The sequence below is a fragment of the Thunnus albacares genome, chromosome 2 (genome assembly GCF_914725855.1).
Source record: "Thunnus albacares chromosome 2, fThuAlb1.1, whole genome shotgun sequence".
Classification (NCBI taxonomy): Eukaryota; Metazoa; Chordata; class Actinopteri; order Scombriformes; family Scombridae; genus Thunnus; species Thunnus albacares.
In genome coordinates this window covers 18,816,878-18,833,060 of record NC_058107.1, presented here as the reverse complement: position 1 = coordinate 18,833,060, position 16,183 = coordinate 18,816,878, and the positions used below count along the sequence as shown (strand labels likewise).

Below are 16,183 nucleotides of genomic sequence, written 5' to 3'. Positions count from 1 at the left end.
TGTTGTTCCCAAACTGGGGGTCAAGACTCCCCGAGGGGTCATAAGATGATTAAATGAATAAAACAGAAAATTACTACTGCAGCACAACATGTTGGTTTTTCTTTTGCTAACTTTTCTTTATTTTTTCACTTTGCTTGTGCAAGTTTTGACACCTCTTCCTCCTTCTAAAAATGAAACAATGCTCACAACTTATGACCACACTATGGCCACAAATTGTGATGATTCGTCACAAATGGACACTTTCTTTTTAAGGGGTCACCAGCCAAAAAGACTGGGAACTATTGTCTTAAAATATGGTTAAAAACTACCTACTTCATGTTGGTATCAAGTCACATCTCTTGACTCTGAAAAATGCTAAAAATGAGCATTAAAAACAGGATTTTCACTGGACCAAATTCAATTCTAAAGTCTAATTACACTGGCATATTTTAATTTGCTTTAGGAAAAATGGGAATTTTACAAAGCAGATTTTTGCTTTATGTGTTGGCATGTTTCTTAAAGGGTTTTGGAGGGTGTTTATTTGTAGAAATATTTGCCTAGCTTCACTGTCTGCATGACTGTCTGTAATCCAGTTTTCCTACATTAATGACCGTCTTCGTCTGTCATCCTGTGGGGCTGCATGCCCGGCTGATTCTGCATATGTGGCCTAGTTCCCTAATATTTGTCGCCTCATCTTCTGGTTGATTGAATAGCATCTATACTCTTTTTTTTTTTTTTTTGTGGCTGTGAGAAGCCATCACACATTCACAGGAGAAGGAGACACAGCTAAAATCCCTAAACAAAGTGTAATCACAGTAACTGTACATTACAGACTTTCACAGCCAACTGCAACATTTCACTTCACAGCGCATTTTGAGTCACAATATCAACTTTTTCTAAAAAAAAAAAAAAAATCTTTATTTATCCAGGGGGACAAATTTTTCAACCAACGGCTTGCTTCAGTTAATAAGCACATTCTTATCAGGGGGATGCACAGCACAACCAGTACAACTGTCAGACACTGATAATCGCCTAAAATCAGGAGTCAGGTATCTCTCTCGGTGGAGGTTTTTTCATCTGTTTAACTTCTCCCCCAATACATTTTTCTAGCTTGTCAGCCTTTCCAGCACCAGTCTGCTTCTCTAACCTCTAGACGGTCTCTAACTGTCTCTCCCAGAGCCTGCAAGAATAATCCACTGAGTTAAATTTGAACATGTACGTGTACAATTATTCCGCAAATTCACAGTGCCACACGTAAACACACAACAACGCACCGATGCACTTCACACAATTTATATGGCGATGTTTCTATTTCAATTAAACAGACCACTTTTGAGTACAGCAAACATTTTAAAGTGTTTAAATGTCATAATGTAGTAGAATAAATGCTGCTAATATGCTCAATATTGTTTCCACAGGTCTTACAAGCAATTTCATGCTGGCTCGATTCTTTCTTGCTCCGTTTTAATTGGCCCGTATTTTGTTAAAGATCACAGAAATGAGTTGGGACAAAAGTTTGCTGCCAGCAGAGAAACCACCCAGTTGTTACTGCAGAAATCAGTTCAAAAACATGAAAATACAAATCATATTTCTCTCAATTTGTTAATCATCTTCACTATTTTTATTAGCAGGTTGCACTATCTTAGAATGACAAGACTCACAACACTATCAGGAGAGCCTGAAATGACCTGCATAGATTGATTCTTGAGAGACAACACAGAGAAAAGCAGTAGTAACTAACTTTTGTCTCTAATAAGACCATTTCCGGACCAAGCATAAGAATTTAAAAATAACTTGTTTTTATGACTTCATGGCCCTTCGCAAATGGAAACCGCTCATTTAGTATTGAGAACGCAATTTACAAAGCACTTAACAGAACTGTAAACAGCCTTTCTGAAGCCTGAAAAGCTTGTCCGAGGATAGAAATCAATAACATCGCATCTCTCTTCACTTTGTTCATCAGTCTTATTTTCCCTTTTAACATTCGATCATTGTATTAATGTCCTACGCATCATCCTCAGACACCGAAATCTAGTGATATGATCCACATATACAGTGAACGACCAGATGCACAACGTCATGATGCTCTCCGTGTAAACAGACAGAACCAAAATGCTGCTGTTGCTTTAAACCAGGTTTACTCAAAGCCTACTTTATCTACAGTCAAACTGGTGTAATCGTGCAAATCAAGTCAAAAGCCTCGTCACAATCCCATCGATTATCAAAAGAAAGGGACACAAAGATGATGTGAATGAGCTCCTACATCTCCCCGGTATTAATTAGGCAAAGCAAGGTGCTTTACATAAAACATAAAAGGCATGGAGACAAAATGTAAAAGCGGCATAAGGCAGTATGAAAAGACATTTAAATACAATTAAAAAGAGTTAAATAGAAAATAAAAATAAGCTAAAATAGAATAAGACGTTACAACGCAGAGTAAGATATTAATCAAAAGCCTCAAATTTGATTTAATAAGAGGCAGCGGCAAACAGAAAAGTCTTCAGCCTCCATTTAAAAGAACAGAGTTGCAGCAGAGTAATTAGGACTTCACTCAGTAATTAGCTATCTGAAAATAATTACCATCAAAATGTCTGATTAAAATCTCCATCAGTCTCAAAGTCAGGAGACTGAAAAGGAGACACCGGCATCAAATTAAGGTGCAGTACTTTTTCCAGCGACGTCCACCGCAGTTGTCCCCTCATTTTGTTTTAATTGAGCGGCAGATACGTGGGTAGTACCTCTGATTGGATCTGAGAAGCAGCGCAGCATTGGAGCAGTTGATTGAAAGTGACCTTGGTCTAATTACAATTGGTCTAATTATAATTCTCTGATTACATCCCTGCAGGAAATGTAAGAATACGATGTTGCTGGTGGCTTTTGCTAATGACGTTAAGATAGATTCTGAATCATTTCTGAATTGAATTGATTCTTCTGGTAAGAAGAAACAACAAGACACTGCTGTTTCCAACCGGAGCACAATTAGATTTAATTACTGTAAATGTGTTTTTCTTGTGATTTTTGATATTGAGAAGCCTTCGAGATCAATAAATGAGAAAGAGCTGTCTGTCTTTGTCTTTTTGCCCCTTGTTTTGACTCCCTCACACTCTTTCCATCTATCTTTTCTCCGATCCATGTTCCCTTGTTTTTTTCTGCAGCTCTCTCCTCTCGTCTGTGTCTATCTCCCAGGCCTGAGGTCGGGCTGCCCTCCAGCTCCCTTCCTCTGAGCCAGGATGACATCATCGCATAGCTGCCTCGTCCTCAGAGTGCCTATTCATCACCCTGATCATCATCGCCAGCATCAGCAGCATCACCTGCGCGTGCACACACACACACACACACACACACACACACACACACATACACAAGCGCACACACCTACTGCAAGAAGATAAAAGAGCAGAGAGCCCCCACGAGTTCTGCAGGATTGCAAGCGTAAAGGAAAGAGGGATAGAACCACAAAGAGGGAGAGAGAAGAGAAGGGATGGTGCGATAGGCAGGACAAACCTGCTGGGGTAGGCAGAAACCCCTGACCTGTGCACTTCCAACAATACATCTCAATAAACCACAGTACCAATAAATCTGATGAGTCAGACTTCGGGCTACAGAGGGAAAACAACAACATAAAGCAGGAGCGAGAAGACCCACCAACCCCCTTCCTCCTCCACCTCCAAACTTCCTGCGAGGGGAGCTGCACTTCCTTTCTCTTAGTCACCAGTTAATCTAAAACTTCAAGAGTATTGGCAGCGCTCACTGTATTCCGGTTACTGTCTGGTGCATGACTGAATCAACTCATGCCTTGATGTGCGGGAATTACAGCAGTGAAGTGGAGCCACACTGACAAAACACAGCAATAAACAATGTTTCCACCACACAGGCCACTGTCTGCCTGCCCGGTCTGCTTTTCAGCAGTAATGTGCTCACAATAATTGAGGCCGACGTGTGTGTGTGTGTGTGTGTGGGCTGCTGTGCCCTGATCGAGTACTGTATCAGTTGCAGATACTACAAACATCAAGCAGTATATTCTCTATATTCCTTCATTACAAACTTTGAACATCACAATAAGCAATTAAACCCGGTTTCAGATCAAAGATTAATGAGAAGATAAATCATTTAGATGGTTGTAAAGAAAAGTTGCAGCCATGTGGTGACAGTGTTAAGTATATTGCTCTGGAAATAGAAGTGAGAAAGGTTGGTAAATCCACAGTTTCAACTTTATGGCCTAAATGGGTTTTTTTGGACTTTTAGACATACTATCTTTATCACAAAACAGCACCAGTGAGCCACTCGTTGACATTGCCATCATCATTATTGCTCTTTACATGATCTAGTACACGTGTCAAACTCAAGGCCCGAGGGCGGAATCCAGCCCAGCACCACATTTTATGTGGCCCGCAAGAGCTTTCAGAGTATAATTTGCACAACATGTGTTGGTATGTACGTGTATAAAAGTGTGGTAATCATCTCAGGTGTTCAGGAATTACCAGCTCTAAACTGAATTTGATTTTGAGTCTAAAATCTGTGAGAACATTTATATCAAACATACTTAATAGGTGGGCTCTGGTCCGGATCCGGGTGAATAACAATTTAATCTGAACTAGAAACAAAATTTAACCGCAACCTGACCCGCACCGTCTTTCAAAGACGCTATGACATCATCTCAGCTGTCATCATTCAGCTGCCACTAGTCACCACAGTTAGCAAGGTTGTTGAGGCATGTGGGAGCTCCGGTTGATAAAATCAAATGTCTTGTTCAGAACTAGCCAATACAAAAACAAAAATATCATGCATTTAAGGATGACTGGACTGGGAAATACTTGTTCATTTTGCCTGAGGGAAGTATGACACCATTGTGCTTGCATTGCAATCAAACAGTGGCCATAATTAAGAGTTGGAACACAAATGCCACCATGAAACCAAACATGCCTGTTTCTCATTATTACTTACCAGTACTCTACTTTGAGTATTTCAGTTTTTTTTAATGTATAACAGTTGTACACTTGAATGTGTGCTTGCCATTATTTTTCCTAGAATTCTGCTTTCAGAGCTAGTTATTAGTTATTAAGTTATCATTAAAACCAATAATAATCAAATACAGACACAATTACATAATATTATAACAAGTAGATACATTTATATAGTCTTACATTTACAACTGGCCCTTTGAGGGCAAACATAATGCTGATGTGGCCCGGGATGAAATTGAGTTTGACACCCCTGATCTAATGTTTCAAAGTAAACAAACCAAAGGGAAGAGGAAAATGGAGACATGGGAGTGAGGTGACAAAATCTCCTCAGTCTTTGATCTGAACTGGCCTCATGGAGACCCAAAATCTATTTTTTTGTCACAACACACTTTTCCCTGATGACTTATACTTCATAACACCACTTTTCATCACAAAGTCTTTGTCTGTCAATCAAGATAAAAATAGGCAGAGCCAGTTATGTTATCATCTGTCTTCTCATTCAGACCAAAGCAACAGCTAAAATAAAAAAGTGACCTGCAAAAACCTCATAAAGTGAGTTTTAAAAGTGTATTATTCCATTGCTATATTGTTTTATTTCATAATACTTTGGGTCCATTCCATGTAATACTACATCTTCCTGCATAGATTGCTGCATAATCGGAGAGTGCTGTTGTGCCGGAAAGAGGAAAAGGGAAAGCTACATCAGTGCTGACTCACGTAGTCATGGAAGGCCTTGGCCTCGCTGGAGTGTTCACATGTGTCTCTTCTCTCTGGAGCAGCACAGTACAGGTCCCAGAAAACACTACAACACACAGATCAGCAGTTAGTCAGAGAAGAATGATGTGAAAAGAAGAAGCATCTGAACCCGACAGATGAAAATAATAGACAATTTTAGAGTCGGGGTAATACAACATCAAGGCAATAAATATAATTCTGTTTTCTTCATTAGATGGGAATAGACAAGCTCAAGTGCAGGGTTATGATTTGCAGAAAGCAACCTTATAGAGGAGCTTTTAGGGACTGTTAATGAGATGAAGACAGATGAAATCAGGAGGAGGTGAAGGCAGGATAAATGATGGTTTTATTCAGTAATATCAATGATGGAATGAAGAAAAATAATGTAGTTTCAATCATTACAGACGAAGACACTCACCACCACCATGAGTGGAGGAACCCCGGAGGTTCTCCTAATGTGATGTTCTTCTCCCATCGGATCTGGACACGGAGAGAGAGAGAGAGAGAGAGGGAGAGGGAGAGCGAGTGAGAGAGAGAGAGAGAGATGCTTTAGAAACATATGAAGTATAAAAACAAGCCCGACATGTGAATGATCTACTTTACAAGGTCGGAGAGGGTGCAAGGGAATTCTTACACACATGCCATTATGTAATTATATTATGATCCTCATGCCACGGATTCATACTGAAAAGTGGGTAAATCTGTGTGGGTCTGAAAGCCCGTCTATTCACACAAGTACCTGAAAGTGTGTGTGTGTGTGTGTGTGTGTGTGTATTTTTTGAGTCATGAGATGTACAGAGTCTGAGATCAGAGACATGTACCAGCCTGAGGAGCCCAATCAAACCTTTGTACAACCTCCACACCCTTTAGCCTGCTCCTCTCCCACATTATCCGTCCTTCTCCCTCTAGTGTTTCATTAACATTTTCCTTCTTTCTGTCCTTCTTTATAACTGCCTTCTATCCTGTATTATGTCTTCCTTTCCTCCAGTTTTTTCCCTTACAGTATTTCTTCCTTCCTTTCCTTTCTGTCTTTCTTTCATTCAATCATTCCTTGTTTCCTTCCTAACAGAAAGGATAGGCTGGGGTACGCTCAAAAGAATTAGTTTGTACGACGTGGTTGTAGCTGTTCTGAACAGCCACACATGAATACGTGATGAGATGAGATGTGATGCTCATTCAAATGGGAAAACTGTGCATACTGGTGAACGGTGTTTCCTCAAACCCATTCATGGTGCTGCACTGATTTCTACATATGACAACTGACAGAAATAATTGTGTAAAGAAAGAAAAAAGCTTAAGTAAGAATTTTAAATCTCACCTATGTTCTCGCCTGCTCTCACCCAGCCAATTTCCAGTTTTGGAAAGTTTTGGAAAGTTACAAAAATTGTTGGAAGCAGCAAGCTTAACTGGCCATTCACTAAGCCAATAACAGTAGATTTAATACTTGCATTTCTTTTAATTATTTCTGAAACAATGGGCTTTTGATTTCAGAGAAAGGTAAAAAAAAAAAAAAAAAAAAAAGGCTTCTCACTTCTAGCTGGTGTCAGTTTTTCAGTTGCATGAGTTGCATGAGTTCTGTTTGCTGCCTGAGTTGATAATGCTATCTCTAGGTGACTTTTTAAGGTTTCTAGCTGATTCGTTTCAAAATGAGAATTTTAAAGGGGTCTTAAATATGCACCTCATGTACATAATACATTAAATTCTAAAAGAGTGAAGCAAACGCAGCATTTGCCAAGCAAAAAGTTAGCATTCTCACCAGTTTATGATCCATGCAAGAGACATGAAAATAAAGAGCTAGCTTTGTTCTTGTATTGCAGTTTAGAGCTAGTTAGCCCTAGTAAGTTATTAGCATTTCTTAGCTTACAAACTTGCTTGTATTTTCAAACAATAGTTTTTTTAATTTTAACATTACAAGAGAAAAGGATGAGGGGTGCTGATGTCTTTGGCAAATGTAACACTATGTCAGCCACAAATGCTCTTCACTCATCAAGAATTGGGAAATACTGCATGTGTCGTTAGTAAGTTAGTTTCTTGTACAAGCTAATGTTTGCAGCTTAAGTTAGAGCAGACAAACATACTGTTCCACACTATTCCTTACATTTTTGCTCTAGTGCTTTTGGTTGTGGAAAAATAAAAAAATGTATGCACACTGCTTCAAAATGTGAAAAACTTGACAGACCTGTTATACCTAGTTACGGTTGCTAAGCTGTGATTGTACAATCGCTGTACGGGGGAGGGGAGGTTTAGCGAACAGTCAGTTCGGAAAGGAAACCTCATTTTGGTTGAAGAATATGCTTTAACACACCAGTCAAGGTCAGTGACTAACATGGTGCTGACATCACGCACTGTACTTGGTAGGCCTGATTTATGTTTGCACTCAATATCCGCTGATGGGCGCGTGCACACACACACACACACACACACACACACACACATACACTAACAGTCTTAACAGCAGCTGTGGGCAGCAGTCAGACTCCTATCAGACTATGACGTTATTATTTAGTCTGCCTCTCCTCTCCATAAACAGACTTACATCACTCTCTCTCTCTGACTTTATAAATGATCTCATGTTCATCTTCTTAATTTCCTTCATTGAAAGGTTTCATATGGCTAGAATAATATGACTACTGTCCCACCTGTTCTAATAGCAGTGTGAACAAGGACTAAAATAACAGGAAAAGCTGAATCACTGCACTTTCAATCAGACTGTCCTGACCTCAGCTGCAGATGAGACGCAGTGACTTTTACAAGGAATGCCTTGCTTTGAAGTTTTTCTGGGGGGGGTCAGGAACTGCTTTTCTTTGTTTATCCCACATGCTTTCAGTCCTTGTTTATCCCACATGCAGCCATAAATTTCCATATGCACCATGACAAAGAAGGATTTACTCCCTCATAATTGCTTGAATGGTACAAAAGATGCAGGATGGGCATGACATCCCCCATTTCTCACATTTAATTGGCTGTAGCTCAGCCCCAACACGATTTCAGACAGTTCAGGTCAGGACACTTTTTAGTGCGTTCTTTTATTCTCGCTTCATCTGGAAAGCGTAGAAGAAAATAGCATTGACTGTGCCCACATATCCTGTCTTCTTGTGGTTTGCACTCCCGGGAGGTTCATTCATTTACCTTCACCATGCTGCAGTGAGATGCCTTTAGCATGATTACTGGCAGATGTAAGTTGCACTGCACTGAGGACTGTGTTTTAGGAAAGCCCTGCCCTTCAAAGTTTTCCTTTCTATCCATAAGAAAAAACTTCAAATTAATTATTCGCATTACTTTTTTATTCTTGCTGTCTTGCTTTTGCTCCTCATATATTCTCTGTCAATGTGTATTCACATTTATTTTTATTATTACAACACTTTATAACATTGTTTAGAAATGCAGTGACTGCAAAAATGATGATCATCATGATTTAGTACTGTTTGAGCAATCTGTTTAGTTTAACATGGTTGTATGGTTTCTTATGCCCGTGCTGTGGAACTGTCTGTTTGTGGTTTTGTATTTAGATTTAGGTATTTGGCTCTGGATGTTGACTCGTCTTTCTGGGCTCTTGTTTCCTGAGGCGGGGGATGCAGTGTAAACAGATGTGGATGATAAAAACTGGATAACAGGCTTTTAAAGCTATGTTTTGCTCCACCCCACTATTCCTGCAAGAGCTACATTATGGCGTAATGTTTACCCCGTGTGTGTGTGTGTTGTGTGCGTGTATATGTGTGAATGTGTACTGTATATAAGCGGCTGTGTTTATACTTGTTGCGCTCTTGGCTAATGCGTTCCCACACTTGAATAAGACACCGCCTATCCTTTTCATCTCCCACATCTGCGGAAGAGAGAGCAAGCGATATGGCAGGGAGGAAAGGGTGTCAGAGAGAGTGAGAGAGAGAGAGAGAGAGAAGAAAGGTATGCGCATGTGCGCAAACACACACTAAGTCAGAGTGATGAGAATTGGTGCCAGCTGATGATGTAACCTTTTCCATCCCCCTCTCTTTGTTCTCCTCTTCCTTTGGCCGATGTACAACAAGCCTCAAGCCCCTGTCTTCAACGTTGTAATTTACCGTCATTTACAGGGAAGCACCAGATTCAACTGACCTCATTTTCACCCCATCACCTTTTTACCTCGGCAGAATTACAGCGAGGGCGAGCTCGCATCTCAGGAAGAGTAGTGGAGAGATAGATCAAGAAGACAGTGGAAACATCACAGAGGGAGAGAAAGAGAGAAAGCAGAGGAATCAGAAAGGACAGGACTGAGATGGGAAGTGATCGACAGGGACGGAGCTGCTGAGCAGATCAGAGAATGATGTCAGTCAAAGACGTCAGCTCCAGGCTGAGCATAGTAACCCTCCAGTCTCACTAAATGCAACACTGATGTTAAAAAGCTGGTCTGCTGCTACCGACCTGTTGGCTCAGCACTATTAGGCCAGGCTAATTCAATTAGCTGCTATACTCTTACTGAACACACAGTATGAGGGTCAGATCACCCTTTAGAGTAGACACATACATACATGGGCAATACTCTCTGAGACACGCACAAACACACAAACCATCCTTGTGACTTACCTCTGAGAGAAAGGTCTGTGCTGACTTCTGTGCTCCTACATGCAGCAGATACTCATACACATACAGAGCTAACCTGCACATAAACAAAGAAAAGAAATGGGTCAGTTTGTTTCTCAAAGTTCCAGATGGACAGCTTTGTTACTTTCACAAAAAACAATTGATATTAAGGTGTGAGGCGACCGATGTAATCTGAGCGAGGGACAGTTAATGGGAGAGATGAAAACAGCTTTGGTTTTAATAGCAGATACAAAAATAAGCAATAAAAAGAACCTAAGACAATCTTTCTCATCAAATCTTTCTTCAAACTTAAGATAAATCCATACATAACAGCAAATTTCTTCCAATCTTCTTTAAAATCAAGGATATAGGAACCTATGCTTGGATATAAATTGCCAGGCAGCTCCAGGATGCAATGTGCAGTGATGCGTGAAGGCGTCAAAGCCCGATCTCATGAGAACAGAAAGACACACACCAGCTTAGGAGCACTAATCATCTCCTAGGTGCCAAACAACAAGCAGGGCAACCTTTCAAGACATTCGAAATTGGCCCAACGTTATTGTCAAATCTAAAATCCACCTGTTTGAAGAACAAACAACACAGTGATAAGAGAACGCTTGGTGGGGCCGCACTGTAAAACACCTCACCCCAGTGCTTCAGGCTCTCTAGACTTCCTCCCATGGCTTTGATCACAATGAGAATTAATTACAGGCTTGATTTGTTAATCAATTCTCCTCCCAGTGTGAGTGCTGGTACTAACAGCAACTTTGAAGCAGGGGGGGGGGGGGGGGGGGGGGGGGGTTGCTTGGTGATGATCTATTGGGTCTATAAATACAAGATAAAGATTGATCCACAGGAGATTAGCAGATCAGACTCCTAACAATGCTCTAAACATTTGGTGAAGTGTCCGATGGAAAGACGTATAGTAACTGTACACGGCTATGAATAATGAGCTGTTTGTTGTGAATCTAAGTAGGAGGAAGTAAATTCATGCTTGATCCTCACATTTCCCCTAAAATCAATATTAAGCAAGTTGGAGGCTGATTCGTGTGAATTGTAAGGTACCCAACAAATAAATTCTTTGAGGTGTTGAACAGTTACAATTATGAACTGTATCCAATAGAAATCATCTTATTTCAGTGTCAGGTTGCTACTCTAGAATAAAGAAAAATTTAACTTAAATTTCTGGGGAAAAAGTAGAGATATTCTCATTGCACTGGCAGATATTTTTCACTTCTTTTTGAAACAAATGACTTTTAGGACAAGTTACAGGGACGGTGACATACTGAAATGACTTGTCCAAATGTCCAAAACCAAAAGACACAGTTTACTATCATATATGAAAAAGTAAAACATTAAAATTCTTACATTTGAAATGTTGGAACCATGCAGCAAATGCATTTTTTGCTTGAAAAATAGTTGCAGAAATGTATTCTCAGCTAATTGACTAATCAACTAATTCTTCCAGCTATACACTGAAACAAAATACAAGTGATTGTAGAGCAGAGACACAGTTGTGAACATGACACAGCACAAGCTTTGACCCAGAGCTTGCTGTGACCATGTGTGTTTGTGTGTACATGTGTCTGGGTGAATATCGGCAGGCGTGAAAGACGTCACACCAGGACAGCAGCTGTCCTAGAACCCCCACCGAAAGGTGCTACCAGCCTGCTGTAGCCGATCCAGACTCCTCTTATATTGAGGTAAAAATAAACTCCCCAGACAGCCCTGTCTGCCTGTCTGAAGATGATGGACTGCACACCTTGCTGCTCTGCACACAGGTACACTCTGTCTCCTCGCCCTCCCCCGTTTCCATCTCTCTTCTTCATCACTTTCATCCTCAGTCTCCCCTCTTCCTCCTCTTTTCCATCTCGCTCGCATTGCCTTGTTCTGCACTTGTTTTTTGGTGAGAGGCCATGTTTGTTTAATGATGAATGGATGAAGGGAAGCTCCTCTGCTCCATCCTTCCATCCCTCTTTCCATCCTTTACTCTCTCCTTTTCCTCTGTGGCCTGGCTGTAATGTTTAACCAAAGAGATAAAGACAGAACGTTTCACAGGGACAAGGTTAACGGAACAATGAGAGGCTTGACAAAACTCCTGACACCTCGACAACTGAACATGAATAAAAGATGTGCCCGTTTTTTTTTTTTTCTTCTTTTTTTCCAAGGCACTGTACAGCTCTGAACACTTCTAGGAACAAACTTGCTCTGTCACTGTTTTGCATTGTTTTCCAGCCAACCTGTCTAAATCTGTCACTCTCCCCTGTGAACCCTCATGTCAGCTATGACAGCTTCGGCGTAGAACTATTTATTAATACTGAAAGATCTCATATATCTGCAACAAATACATTTACAGTGATGACAATGATGCTGCATGAATGAATTCAATGTATCAGTGGGAATAAATAAAGAAATGCAAGCTCCTCGGCATGCAGTGACCTGTATCCAGTCAGCTATCTATTAACACACAAAAACCCGACCTTGCTTCATAGCTGCCTTTCAGGAAGACTGAAAGGTTTGATTTAACAAGACCTCGAAGATATGACCGTTGGCCCTGATGTAGACAAAGGTCGAAGAAAAAGAGGAAACTGAGGAAAAGTGGAAGGATGAGGGCAGCGGTGGGGAGAGAGGTGATTCGGTGTAAGAAAGAGAAACATTAGAGGGTATCAGAGGTAAGTAGGCTAATGCAAGTTTTGGATAAGAGATTAAAGGAGAGCAAAAAAGCAAGGAAGAAAATACTGAGGTCTTAATTCATTCACTGCTCCAGTTCTTCGGTACAACGATTTAAATGCACTGACGCTTGCAAAAATACACATTTAAATCAGGCGCAAACCACTCCTCTCTCTCTCTCTCTCTCTCTCTCTCTGTCTGACTCTATCCGTCCCATCTCTTTTTTATTTAACACACACCAGTAGGCAAAGTTGAAATAGGACTGATAAGCAGACAGCAAAGCGGCAGATGAAGGCACTTTGTTAGCATTCAATATCTATTGAACTTTAACTCAAAACTACTAATTTTCTCAAAGACAAGTGAAAGGCTTTGAAAACACTAAACCTCCCTCATTGTTCAGTTACCACTTGTTCAGCCAAGCCTCCCGCTGATAAAAAAGCACCCAACTATGTGGAACTCGACTGACAGACAGAGTCAAAACACTGAGCGGAGATAAGGTTCGAGGATTAGAGGACAGGTGACTGTTCAAGGTTAAGAATCCTCCAAATTTGACACAATAAAGTGAGAGCCTTACAATGACTCTCTTGTCATTAAATAAACTGTCACTCTAAATCATCTTTGCATTAGAATATGAGGTAAAACTGCTCAAAGTGAGGCAGCCAATGCATTTATAATGGGTTCTGACTCCACATTAGTCCGTTCACATTAAAGCTCTTTTGTTGTTTGCCCTTGCTGTCGGACACACACCAAAAATTGAAGACTTTTTCTTTTTTTTTTTTTAATTCATACCTGTCTACCCTGGTAATTTGTGGTGTAAATAAGAACCACTTTCCATGAGTCACAACTGCAACCAGGATGATTGAAGAGATCAGGAGCCTCCCACTTTTCTCCCGCTCATTATTTGCTAAAACTCTGTGTGTGTGTGTGTGTGTGTGTGTGTGTGTGCATAAAATGTGTGTTGTGGTGGTGAGTGAGCACAAGTGGAGAAGGTGGGCCAGAGAGGGCAACCTTAAGATCCACACCTGACCCTTTTCTCCTTCAAATTGAAGTGGTTTTGTCTTCTGAGAGACACATTTAATTAAATTCATATTTGGAGTCGACCCCCCCCCCATCCTGGCTGCTGCTGTAAATCTGCAGAAGAGCAGACAGTCAGTGAGCTTGAACAGTCAGAGACCAAGCTCAGCCTAATGAAGGCAGCAGGCGGAAACAGTGAACATCTTCTGTGTTGCCTTGTTACTGAGCCATAGAGAGAGGAGAGCACAGAGCAGAGTTTAGGGGCAGAGACATGAACCTGTTTGCCAGGATCAGCATTTAGTTGAGACCAGTAGATCACTGCTAATCAATTTAATGCCACGGCGATCAAAGTCTGGCAGAGCTTCAAATCACAACACACAATGGCTTCAGTGATTGGATTTGCCTGTTATAGATTAGCTCCAGATTATTTCACCCTTGTTAAAGATTAAATGGAAAAGTGATGATACTTGTGATCTGAATTGGCATGTTAATTGACATGTTTACAAGACTTACTGATATGCTGACATAGCCTAATAACACTTACTTGACCAGGAAATCAAATTAAATATTAAGTATGTAAAAAGAGAAGTAATACATGTGAATTCTTACCAGAATTACCAGTCTTCCCTACCAGTGATGTACAGTCACCTCTTTGGCAGATCTCTTACAATTACAATAAAACAGCAAGACCTTCCCTTAAACTATATTACTGGTAAAACTGGTGCTAGTCTCAATTTCTCTTCTGCACATTTTTTTCTATTACAACTGCACCTGGAGATATTTTTTTCTGTAAAGACACTGTCTTGTCTGCCTAACGACAAAGTAGAGCTGCAGTTTAGACAGCATAGTGTCTCATCCCCTCTGAGTGGGATGCTTTAAATGTGCCTTCTTTGCCCAAATTAAATTCTGGCTTTGTAATGTGGGAAGTGACAGGAAACTGTCTCTACCCACAGGAAGTGATGAATACGAACTGTCTCCTGAGCAGCAGTCAGAGAGCGATGTGGTCACAAAATGCTGTCTTGTCCCTTTTGGTGCTTGGTTTGTAATGATTACAGACTGTAAACTGTACAGATGGAAGAGTGCCATGTGTGCAGTTTAATGATGGCAACTTACCTGACTCTGCACTAGTTTATTTTTTAGCCACGTAGAGGCAGTGAAAGGAGGTGTAAACACACCACTGATATATTCTCACCATATAGATGTTGATATGGCAAACTTGTAAGCAAACAGTGTGCACGTCAGGGCAGACAGCGATGAAATTTAAGATTAATTTGTGAGAGTTGTGTTTCTCACCACCTGATGAATGCAAATCCAGCATTTACCCTCCTTTTAGTTATGTTTTTCCACCATCAACTCCTGAGGGAAATATCTGGCATTTTAGTTGCTAAATGTTCCACTACGTTCACCAGCCAGTTGCTAACTTTGTCTGGTTGCTGTTTGGTGCAGAGCAGGTAGCACATAGTGAGTTTTTAAAGCTTTTGCACAAAAAAAACTGCTTTCTGCTGCATCTGCTGATGAGAGCAGTGAGAGTGCAACTTCAACTTCTGGTGCCAAAGATATGACTTTGACTTTACCTGCTCAGTATAACTGATCAAATGTGGGAAGGTTCCTTAAAAATCAGACCGGTGCTGTCTGTAAAACATGACTGGAGAAAAACAATTGAAATGAGGATATTGTGAGAATATCTTAAACCCAACAATGCAGTGGCAAGATAATCATGAAATATTGTTACAAAGCCTCCCTCATCTATCATCTAACCTAGCTTCTTCACTCAGTACCAACTACCTAAATCGTGAGAAAAAGAGTGAACGTGTGTAAAAGAGAGAAAAATAGAGAAAAATAATCTGTGTAGTGGTTTTCGTACCTGTGGTATCTCATATTAAATGTTTAAATACAGGTTGTATACGGTTGTACAGTAGAGCATGTCATGCACAGATTTCCTGTAGATGTTCTCCTGGTTTCATAAAATTTTACAAGTGATTTCTGTGGTATAACATGACAGAAAAATGAAAGATGGAAAAATAAGAACAAACAAACAGCCAGAGACTGACTGATACTCCCCTCTTCATTTCCAACATGGAAAATTACAGAAAGAGAGAGAAAATGAGAGAAAGAGAGTGATGGGGTGACAGGAGCATAGCAGAGAGAGATGAAAGGTTCTGATGAAGAGAGGAGAGTGAAGAAGGGGGATTAGAGAGTCAGAAAAAAAAAGGCAGGAGGGGAGGATGGAGGTGATGTGTGCTAGCGGATGAGCCCCAAGATGA

At 40.6% G+C, this 16,183-nt stretch overlaps 1 protein-coding gene across 2 annotated transcripts in view; it reads right to left on the bottom strand.

Annotated features, from left to right (window-relative positions):
- Window positions 1-16,183, bottom strand: part of ssbp2a (single stranded DNA binding protein 2a) — a 54,205-nt gene that overhangs the window by 19,790 nt on the left and 18,232 nt on the right. For both annotated transcript variants that reach the window (XM_044369871.1, XM_044369880.1), the window contains exons 2-4: window positions 10,239-10,311; window positions 6,097-6,158; window positions 5,661-5,745 (exon numbers count right to left, since the gene is read on the bottom strand). In XM_044369871.1, the coding sequence (XP_044225806.1) occupies window positions 5,661-5,745; window positions 6,097-6,158; window positions 10,239-10,311 (220 nt within the window). The remainder of the gene's footprint in view (window positions 1-5,660; window positions 5,746-6,096; window positions 6,159-10,238; window positions 10,312-16,183) is intronic.